Source organism: Mercenaria mercenaria, chromosome 4, assembly GCF_021730395.1.
Source record: "Mercenaria mercenaria strain notata chromosome 4, MADL_Memer_1, whole genome shotgun sequence".
Taxonomy (NCBI): domain Eukaryota; kingdom Metazoa; phylum Mollusca; class Bivalvia; order Venerida; family Veneridae; genus Mercenaria; species Mercenaria mercenaria.
In genome coordinates this window covers 81,557,705-81,569,761 of record NC_069364.1, presented here as the reverse complement: position 1 = coordinate 81,569,761, position 12,057 = coordinate 81,557,705, and the positions used below count along the sequence as shown (strand labels likewise).

Sequence of the window (12,057 nt, the reverse complement as noted above, 5' to 3'; positions counted from 1 at the left end):
TGAACAATGTTGCAAGTTTTAAAGCAATAGCTTGATAGTTTAGGAGAAAAGTTGACCTAAACATAAAACTTAACCAAGAAAACGATTTTCTAAGTCCAAAAGGGGCAATAATTCTTGCAAAAAGCAAGATGGAGTTATGTTTCTTGATGTACAGGGTCTGCTTATGATGGTGAACAAGTATTCCAAGTTTCAAAGCAATAGCTTTGATAGTTTAGGAGAAAAGTTGACCTAAACATAAAACTTAACCAAGAAATCTGATATTTTCTAAGTACAAAAGGGGCCATAAATCTTGCAAAAAGCAAGATGGAGTTATGTTTCTTGCTATACAGGGTCAGCTTATGATGGTGAACAAGTCTTCCAAGTTTCAAAGCAATAGCTTTGATAGTTTAGGAGAAAAGCTGACCTAAACATAAAACTTAACCAGGCAACGCCGACGCAGACGCAGACGCAGACGCAGACGCCGACGCCGACGCCGACAACCGCTCAAGTGATGACAATAACTCATCATTTTTTTTCAAAAAATCAGATGAGCTAAAAATTTAAATTATATACAAATTTCAATTTGAAACCAATCCAAAACAGAAAGTTATGCCAAAAAATATATTTCCCTTACTTAAACACTTTATATCTTCGAAGCACAAAGAGAAACTACAATGAATTTTGTATCATTGGAAAGAGAACTTAAATTACAGTACTATAATCTTTATATTGACAAAAATAATGTCAAACTTACAGAACATATTAAAATGATGATATTATTAACATAAGTATGTGCAGGCCCACTGCAGGGTTTTTTCTTTCTGATTTGAGAACATTGCCTATACCCCCAATATTGGGAATTTTGATGCGTAAATATTCCAAATTGGGAAATATTTAGTCAGGGTTTTCCCTAGGATTTTTTATTTGGGGGACATGATGTCATGTAGGTTTGCATTTTAGGGGACATACACATGATTTAAGGGGACATTTTAGATATTGATTATTGTTTGATAACTTTAACTGTAGTTTTGTCCTGTATTGTATAACAACAAAATATGGAATAAAAACAGTGAAAGTCAATTCATGTTCTTTATTTATCATTTTTGAACCTAACTTTTTGAACTGTTACTTTCATAATACAGTAGACTTATACATGTTACATAGGGTCCAGTATTGTTTCTTTCTTCGTACAACTTTAAATACCACCTTTTTGGAATTCCATAGTCTTATTTTAGCATTGGCGGAGACAGTTGATAATACTCGTCACGAAATCTGATGGATCGGCCTTTTACGCGGTTGAACGTATACCGTCCCGAGTTCGGATGAACCAGATCGGCTTTTAGCGAAATTAACCAAATAAGGTAATTTAACCTTGATTTTTCCCAGGAATCCCTGTTTGGTCGATGAAAATAGGATGGGAAATCTGATTGGTTCGCTATACATTTCTGTCCAATGAAATAGCGCGTTTCAAACTAAATTTGGCTTGCTTTCCAAGATGGATGCTCTGATAAACAAGAGCTGTCCGTAAGACAGCCAAGCTCGACTATTCGAAATATTGTCCCAGAGGCAGGAAAATATTACCTAAAAAGGTTAAATATCAAAAGAGTTTTAAGTTGAAAAGGGGGAATAATTTGACCAAAATGCGTATCAGTTATGGGACTTGCTGCTATCAACTAGTTTTATAACCCCTAAGGCACATGTGAAGTTTCAATTCAATATCTGGGCTGTTTCAAAAAAAATGGCTAGTTGTAGTTTTTCTTAAACTACTATCACATCATGCATTATTAGATGCTGTTTTGTTTGTCTAAAAATGCAAACTGGTGTCATAGAGCTGTATGTAAAGTTTGGTCAAGATTGCTTCACAGAAAAAAAAGTTATGTCTGAAAAACATGCCAAAAATGTTAGGAGTGCAACAAAAAAGTGTAAAATTCAAAATATTATTTCAATGTCAAAATGTATATGAGAGAGTAAAACATGTATTTTTTATTCAAGTTGAATGTCTTGACTAAAAGGTAACATAAATCTATCGATAATATAAGAATGTTTTAAACAAAATACAAGGCTGTAAAGGAATGAGGGCGGTTATGTTAATTTCCATAAAAAATCAGTATAAATCTATGTAAATGACTACAAATTTTTGGTACTAATAGTATTTCATAACCTACACTTACTATTATAGAGTTACACATATAATTGACTTAAAAAAGTAATAATTTAATCATAATATCTCCCAAAACTATTTTTAACATGGTATATCGCAGTGGACCCAAATTTGGTCAGGAGTGAAACATTTGCGCTTAATGAGGCACCATGTTTGAAAATAAAACATACATGTACCCAAATGCAGTTTTCCAAGTAGTGTGTGTAGTGTTGCAATCATAAAAGACAGTCATGAGTGAAATTTTTGTTTTTGTATGGAGTACGTGGCTCGTATGTATATGTCAGGAGTGAAACATTATTTTCAATTTTGGTGCTATTCTTAAAACTAGCATATTAAAAAGCAACACTGTTCAGCTGGGAATTTTTTTAAATTCTGGGTGATGAATGGAGGATATCACTACAGTCTGGTTCATTTTAGGTAAGTGTTTTACTGCTCTATAAACTGAAATTGATACATTAATATTTTAGCAGTAGAAAATATATCTTATAAATATCTATGTCCACAAAGTAAAACATTTTTATGTATTACTTTTAAGATTTTCCTGTTTATGTTTTATCAAATGTATTTACCTATTGCTGAAAATAACAAATTACAGCATATATCTTTTCTTTTTAGCATGCTTTCTTGCATGAGTAAAAATGTTTCGCTCCTGACATTAAAATGGTAAAATTGCATACATTCATTTTATAGAGTAAATATGAAGCAGCCAAGATGAGAAAACTTATTGTTAGCCTTCCAGCCATCAGAAAAATCCTGAAGAACATAAAGACTGAAACCAATAGAATAACATACACAGAAAGAGTTTGAAAACTTTGACAAAAACTGAAAAAGGATGGAAAACTACTTGAAAAGACGAAACTGAAACAAAAACAGAAACAAGTCAAAAGAGCTGGTCAGAAAAGGAAGAAAATCAAACAAAGTTGTAGATGAAAGAATGAAATCTAAACAGAGAGAATGGATAAAAGAAAAGTAGAAAACAAGCAGTATCATTGTTGAAGGTAATACTAAAAACACTAAGGCTATCACTGAAGCTGATGAATGTACCCTACTCCCCTGCACACAATGACACAGTACATTGCAATTTGATGCACACAAGATTGCATAATTATGTGGAGTGTATGTTTAGTAACAAAAAACAAAGTGCCATAACTCTGCAGAATATTTATCAAACAGAACCTAACATGCACCGTTCACTGAACTAGAGTTCTTACTGATCACTTGAGTGAGGTTCCATTAAATTTGTATGCAGGGGTTCGGGATATTAGGAGTGCACAAGATTGCATCTGCAGATTGTATGTATATAGTTTATTAACAAAATACAAAGTCCCATAACTGTGCAGTATTTTTTTCTGAAAGAATCTAACAAGCACCATGCACAACTAGGGTTACTACTGATCACTTGTCTTAAGTTTCATCAAATTGTATGCATGGGTTCAGGAGATTAGGCATGCACAAGAATGCATATGCAGACTATGTATATAGTATAGTAACAAAAAAAAGTCCCATAACTCTGCATATTTTTTTTTTCTGAAAGAGAACATAACCTGCACCATGTACAACTATAGTTGTTAATTTTCACTTTTGTGAAGTTTGTTTCATTAAATTGTGTCAAGGGGATGAGAAGAGTTGATTTGCACAAGATTGTGTCTATAGACAGACAAAAGGAAACTAGTATACCCCCTTACAACTTGAGTTTTTTTGGGGGTAACAACTGATGAGCACAAGGTTGTGTCTATATACAGACAGATGGACAGACAGGCAGATGAACAGACTGATAGTCAGACAAACTGAAACCAGTTAACCCACCTTACAACTTCGATGTTCAGGGGGTTTAATTACGATAGTAGAAACTGACACTTCAAATAATATAAAATAATCAAGTTTATATGTTAAGGTAATAAAATATGACTTATGTAATGTTTAGCTCTAATTTCTAAATATAACCTTGCATTTCACGTAATTTTGCAGGATGAAAAGGTTGATGAACCGGAAATACAGTTGAGGTTCCTCCAGAAGACACTGAGGCTTTCCGGGTGTTCAAACATAGTCAAACACTGGTGTGTCCTGGCAGTCACTACATGATACTTAACAAACTCTAACTCAGCCTAACTGTTGCCTTGCAATGGAATCAAAATGAAGTTCAATATACCAGCAGTGATTCATTTTGAAATCTGAAGATACGAGTCCATGGGACTCACATATTTTGAAACAATGAGTCCCAGCCAGTGAGTAATGAGTCAAAAAGGGACTCAATATAAAAATTATATATCATGAAACAGCAAGTCCCAAATTTGAACTGTTTGCTTTTTCACATCCTGTACATTGTATATTGGTTGACTAATTAATTGATTTAATAGGTTTTACATCCTATATATCTGCACCAGAACTGAACTAAACAGGATGAGGAGAAAAAAAAAACTGTTAAAAGTTGTATTTTGAAAGTTTCTGTTCTTTGCAGCTTTGTTCATACCGTTCATTTTTATGTTGTCAGTACAGATTGTTCAGTACATATAATCTTCACTTTCGTCATAGTGTAACCACGAATAAAGAGTGAGTCATTTAGAAACAAATTTTCTTTTTTTCTTATCTTGATTTTCCGACACTCTCGCAGCCGCTGCTTTATTTTCTATTGAAATGCTCACTTCTTCAGTACCCGACGATTCACTCAAAGTTAGACCAAAAAAAAAACGGAAAGTTTTTGCTGTTTGGGATCTAACTTCTGCTGTTTTTTTCAACGGCATCGTCAGATTGTTAAAATATTTTGGCCGAAATATCCGGGTACTTTGGAAACAATACTCCCAAACATAAAATAAATGACTGTCACCGATTGATTAAAAAAATCACTACTGTCCAATCAGAATATGCTTTACAAATCGAACGGTGATAAGGTAGTTTTGAAATCGAACGGTGATAAGGTAGTTTTGACGCATGAAAATTATCCACGACATCCGTTCTACTTTTTAAACCATTAGAGGAAGTAAAAGAAGGTACACATTATGTCAGTGAAATTGTTTGCGTCCCGCGGCTGCACACATTTCAAATTAACGCGTCCCCGGTGAAAAATATGCGTCTTTGACGCAGGACGCGCGGCAAAATGAATCACTGTACCAGAGCTTGAATGTGCAGGATGAACTATTCATTCTTAGTGTTTAAGTTGACAAACCTGTCAGGAGTGAAACATTTTGACATTTTTATGTTTTCAGAAGTTATCATAGTTATATTCTATTAATAGCTCATTGTTACTTTGATATGTAACAGATCAGCACTGTGAGGAGCTGTTCTTATAAAACTGTTCGTAAGTTAACTCAAAGTTGAAAATCTGTTGTTGTTTCTTGAATCAAATTCATCGTTGTTGTTCTAAAAATGTAAAAATATCAAAGTTTCAGGATCAAAACTGTTAAAAAGCCGCTTCTTTTCTGCATTGCAATGATAAATTAAGGTGTTATTACACTTGCATTCTGTTTATATCACAATATTAAGTTAAAATCTAAGTTATGGTAATAATGTGTATTATGTCAGGAGTGAAACATTTATTGGTCAAACTGTTAATCAGTTCTGTAATATGAAATACTAAGTCATGTTTATGTAATACCTTGTGGTATTTATTTGATAGTCTTTAAAATGTATGGCAAAGTTGCCTTTTTGTATTAAGAGTACACAGTTAATTTAAAAAACAAACTTTCTCCATTATAATAGCCATAAAATTGGGCTAAATAACGAAAAAATCAATTAATTTAATTTTTTGGAGGCATATAGCTAGCTCGGACATTTTTTTCATTTTCTTTAACACCTAAACTAAGAAAAGATAGCTTAAAAAGACACAAAGAATTATACTTTTTGTTTCTGCAGTGACTTTGAAGATGGTATGTTGTTTTCTCTTTTTTGTTGGGTCAGTTGAATTAAAAGATCAATAAAAAAATTAATATGTGTTGTATTGTTTGCACGCAACCATTTTTATAGACTGCAATGACGGCTTATTAAAAATGGAGATTAATAAGAATGTACTTAGACCTTTTTATTTTTGATCATTTTTACATGTTTCCTGCCATTTTTTTAAAACAGCCATCTGCATTAGTTTTGGAGATAGAAACTGGCATGTAAAACTTTAACCAGAATTTTCAAAGTCCAAAAGGGGGCATAATTTGCCCAAAATACATGCCAGAGTTATGGAACTTGATCCAGTGAGGTTAGTAATTGATCTTGAAAAAGAAAAAATAAGTTTCAAATCTATATGCCTTTTAGTAATAGCTGTATATACTTGCACACAAAACTTCAACCAGAATTTGCCAAGTCCAAAAGGGGGCATAATTTGGCCAAAATGAAGTTCAGAGTTATGGGACTTGCTGCTATCAACTAGTTTTATAACCCCGAAGACACATGTGAAGTTTCAAATCAATATCTGCATTAGTTTTGGAGATAGTAACTTGCATGTAAAACTTTAACCAAAATTTTCCAAGTCTAAAAGGGGGCATAATTTGCTCAAAATACATGTCAAAGTTATGGGTCTTGACCCAGTGAGGTTGGTAATTGATCTAGAAAAAGAAAAAATAAGTTTCAAATCTATATGCCTTTTAGAAATAGCTGTATGTACTTGCACGCAAAACTTTAACCAGAATTTTCTAAGTCCAAAAGGGGGCATAATTTGGCCAAAATGAAAGTCAGAGTTATGGGACTTGCTCCTATCAACTAGTTTTATAACCCCGAAGACACATGTGAAGTTTCAAATCAATATCTGCATTAGTTTTGGAGATAGTAACTTGCATGTAAAACTTTAACCAAAATTTTGTAAGTCCAAAAGGGGGCATAATTTGCTCAAAATACATGTCAAAGTTATGGGACTTGACCCAGAGAGGTTGGTAATTGACCTAGAAAAAGAAAAAATAAGTTTCAAAGCTATAACAGTATATGCCTTTAATTGATGGCTGTATGTACTTGCATGCAAAAACTTAACCAAGGTGTGACGCCGACGCCAGGGTGAGTAGAATAGCTAGACTTTTCTTCGAATAGTCAAGCTAAAAAAGAAGATAAACAAAAATGTTGCCGAAAATTAAGTTTCGAGTTTTAAGAGCTGCGAGAAAAAAATATCGGGAAGGACTTTTTGCGCGACATCAAGGTCGCACTCCTGCAGATTTTTGGGGACATGACTGCCAAAAATCGCGTAATCCCGCGTTTTTTACGCGGTAAGGAAAACCCTGTTATAGTAAGGATGTGTTTAAGCACTTTCTCAAACACTTGTTTCACATTGTACAACCTCTTTAACATACTACCATTACAAAATTGTCCATAATTTGGTCAATGTTTGTGCAATTTTGATGAATTTTTTTTTTAGAATGTAGATTGGGAACTCATTTTGGGAAAAATACATACTTTTTGGCATTGGGAATATAACCCAATAACAGCTATAAAAACGGCCGTAAAAAAAAAAGCCCTGGTGTGTAATCACAAAATAATGCCAACACCTCTGTTCAGATAAGACAGTCAGGCTTATCAGCCATATACCGATTATTGGTTATTGATTATCACTTATCAGTGTTATGTAAAGGAGGTTACTTTGGCTTCTGTTCTGTGTGGTAAAGGGTTATTTGTTATTTCATTTTCAACAAAATTTAAGATATAAATAACTCTAAATCTCTAGAAAAGGGAGGTCAGTACCCCCAGAAATCCTAACAGGCTTGTCTAGAGGTACAGATCTGTACCCCTAGCCACTTCCAAACGTTAATTGTATACAGTACATACATCTATAGGTTTAAATCACCAGAAAATACTTAATTTTGGATATTATTTGATAATTTTTACATAAACAGGCTGGTAACATTGGCCGATCGGGCTTTCGACATAAAAACTAATATTTCTTGAAAAATAATGAAGATATTTATTACAAACTTGACCCATCTATTAAGCATAACATATGATGCATATTAAGATAAAAATATCTTTGTTGCCTTCAGTTTTGTTAGAATTACTTCCCCTTTCCAGATTTTAATAATGCATAATTTTTGAAGTCCAAAACAAGTATGTTTAATGCAATGTTTCAAACAGAAAAGGGTTCAATGGCTTTCTATTGCTCCAAACTTGTGCGCCAATACCTTTATTCTATATATTTAGGGTTAATACTTTGTTTCTAGTGCAGATGTATGAACAATTTTTTTTACAACCAACATTTTTCTATAATGTTGTAATTGAAAGCACAATAAAATGTATACATTCATGTACTAGTGCAATAATTTAGAGCATTTGAAAGCTATTGAACCCTTTTCAGTTTTAAACTTAGCATTAAAACATCTGTATATTTGACGGTGTAGGACCAGTTACGGTATAGAACACCGGGGGGAGGCGCTAGTAGTAATGGAGGGCTGACCTCGATTACTGCATGCAGAATGATACTGTATCTGTATATTTGACAATGTAGGACCAATCATATGTTTTTTGGACGTCAAAAATTATGCTTCATAAAAATCTGAAATGGGAAAATAATTCTACCAAAACTGAAGGCAACCAAGTTATTTTTATTTCAATTTGTATCATTATTAATGCTTAATAAATGGACCAATTCAGAAGAAAATATCTTCATTATTTTTCAAGAAACATAAGTTTTTATGTCAAAAGCACGATCGGGATATGTTACCAGCCTGATAAATCAATGAGGAATTGAATCCCCTTTTGATACATGTAAGTTTTATTTGAATTTATGGCCAATTCGTGAAATAATCAGCATTTAAACCTAAAGCATGTAAAGCGTCGGCAGCGATGAAATCGGTAATTGCTATCTATCTATCTTCCATATAGTCAAACCCCTGCTGGGGACCTACACTTTGCGCGTCAACTAGAAAGAATGTTAAAATGAGTAAAAAAGTAGTTGTAAAAAAGAAAGAATGAGAATGGTTAAAAACAGGTTAAAAATAGGGCAGGTGTATTTAAGGTGAGATGTGCTCAATCTGGCTTACAGCCTGACTGAACACTGACCCAGACAAGTTGACAACATCTGAGGGCAAGGCATTCCAATGATATATTGTTCTAGGGAAGAATGAAAATTTATGATAGTTGGATGAGGGTGAAACTTGAACGAATGCCTGGGAATGAGTGGTTCTGGTTCTGGAAGATCTAGTGTTGGGTGTTAGGTAGTCCGGTAGTGGGATGGCGACCTGGTTATGCAAGATGTTATAAAACGTAACCAGGTGCTGGTCTATGCGACGGAGTGCAAGGCGTCGCCAATTTTGGGAAGTCAGCATGATGTCTACACTGGATGTACGGCCGTAATCGCGCTTGGCCCAGCCTGCAGCCCTGTGTGACACAGACTCAAGCAGATCAATAAGAGTTTCAGTGTGGGGGGGACCACACAGTGGAACTGTACTCCAGCTGGGGCCATACAAGTGTTTTGTATGCTTTGATTTTAACCCTTCTGAGTGCACTTCGATGTTACGTCTTTGGAAACCCAATGTTTGATTTGCTTTTTTGGTAATGTTGTCAATGTGGTCATTCCATGTAAGGTTGTGTAATAGAGTTATGCCAAGGTATTTTGCAGATGGTACCGTTTGTAAAATGGTTTTGTTTCAACTATTTTGATCTTTCGAGTGTTTGTTTAAGTGGGGATATTGCCCATATGAAAAAAATTATCTCGATATTTCCTACGATCGCGTCAAATTAGTTGGACTAGTGTGGATATTGCTATGACTTGCACAGGCTAACACTGCAGCGCCGTATATTTACAATTTTATGATATTCCGCACGAAAATTATCAACCATGAAAACGAAAGTGATCTGTTCACCACTTGTTCAAGACGTTGTCATTATATGTTACATGCAGCTAATAGAGTGGCATATCACACTCAAACTACAACATTTATTTAAGTAATTCGTTGTATACCACATCTAATGAGGACCATTTACCTTGAAAAACCCTGCGTCCGACATTTTGACAGGAAAACGGCGGCCATACAGGAAGTATCCCACAATACAACACACCTTTACCACGTGGTACTTGTACAGACGCGTCCAAAATATTGTTGACCCGAATCCAAGTCTAGCACGTAGTTTACTTTGTTACCAAATTAGTTGAACCGTTGCAATTTATTGTATTTCGTTTTTGTGTCAGCTGATAAAAGATAAACAAGTTAAGGCATAGCAAAAGTTCCTTCTAAGGCACATCTAGATCTATTTGATGATCATCTTGTAAATTTTGGTTGAGATAAGATAAGATAAGATTTATTTAAAGTCGGAAAGATAGCAAACAAGGCTAGCAAGACATTTCGACCCCAAGACATTTCAACCCCAAGAGACAATTCGACCCCAAGACATTTCAACCCCAACTCCTTGGACATTTCGACCCCATTCAATGATATGCCTGAAAATCATCTAAGAATGCCGTCATTATTATAATTAAGCTTTAATTTAAACTGAATTGAGCAATTTCAAAATGTAGTAACGCTTAATTACCTATTAAAATGTTAAAATACGATTATTTTCGCGATAGTAAGATTTTTTTTTACGAAAATGAGCCATATTTGTCTAAATTTCTTTATTTTCTAAAATTCTTTTCTTAATTTCTTAAAGACTATATTAGTACATGCCTTCATATAAAAAATGAGTGATTTTCATCTCACAATAACGAAAATAATCATCAATTATAAATTATTTTTAAAAAAAAATGAAGATTTTTAAATCATGGGCCGATTTCGCTGATTTTAATTATGAAAATAACTTTAATAAAGTCAAACCTTTAATACCTCTTTATATATATATTTTATTTTTTTTATTTATTTATGTTATTGTGGGGGTGAAAGATTTTTTTATTTTTTTTTTTGGTGAAAGATGTAATTGCATTTCATTTTTATGGGATTCAACCAAATATAAATAATTATAATCTAACTCAAAGAAGTTTAAGATGTCACCATCTTCATTATATTGATATTTAAAATCATAATCAGAAAAACGTGATCTTTCGATTGGATTATCACACCTTGATTAATTGTTTGTTGATATAGTCAGCACGTGTATATTTATCTGCAGTGCGCATTGCAATTAACAATCAATTAAGCGATTGTGGTGACATCGGATATTTAGAAAGATGTGTCAACATTATCTTTAATTTGGGCGAAAATGTAAAGAAAACAATAGGAAATTAAACAACATATTGCTTATTTTCGCATTTTTTGCACAGTATTTGCTTTACAGAATACAGAATATGATTTTTGTTATTTACAAACTGCTCTTTTCTTTTCTATGAACGACATTCCTTCCAGTTGTAAAATACCAAACACGAAATCCCCTTTACTGCAAAATATAAGAATATGTGGGTACTGTTCTGTTAAAAACGGGGAAAAAATTATTATCATATTTCATATCTGTAAGGAAAATGTAGCAGCCGTATTAGTTTTTTCTTTATTAAATATTTTAGCAAATACACGTGATTTAAAGTATGATTTTAAAAGTATGATTTTAACAAACCGGAATCCACCTAAAAACCGGGATACACCGGAATACATTTTCCATAACCGGAATACACCTGTTTTTTAAGTTAAAGGTATTTTTGAAGTTTTGTTTTAAATAATTCAATCATATATATCATAAATGAATAAAATACGAATTTCGTATATATCATAAATGAATAAAATACGAAAGGAAAATAAAATAAGTTCACGCAAAATGACTTTATACGAGACTGAAATTCGACGACCGCGCGGGAAATTTCCATTACCAAAATACACCCTTATTTTATTAATAAATGGTATTTTTTGTAGGGTTTATTACAGAAATCATTCGTGTATAATATAAATAAGTTTAAGAAGGATAAATAAAATTTCTTAACGCTAAACGATTTTATAAGACATTGAAATTCGGCGACCACACGGGAAATTGCCATAATCGAAATACACTATACACCCGTATTTCTTCAACAAATTGTATTTTTGAAGTGATTT

At 33.3% G+C, this 12,057-nt stretch overlaps 1 protein-coding gene across 2 annotated transcripts in view; it reads right to left on the bottom strand.

The window, feature by feature from the left end:
• LOC123552286 (serine/arginine repetitive matrix protein 1-like) overlaps positions 1-10,133 on the bottom strand; it is a 43,550-nt gene extending 33,417 nt beyond the window's left edge. Inside the window, exon 1 of one of the 2 annotated variants that reach the window (XM_053541795.1) lies at positions 10,028-10,133. In XM_053541795.1, the coding sequence (XP_053397770.1) occupies positions 10,028-10,051 (24 nt within the window). In that variant the 5' untranslated portion in view covers positions 10,052-10,133. The remainder of the gene's footprint in view (positions 1-10,027) is intronic. The other variant, XM_045341829.2, reaches the window with a different exon arrangement.
• Positions 10,134-12,057: the final 1,924 nt, after the last annotated feature.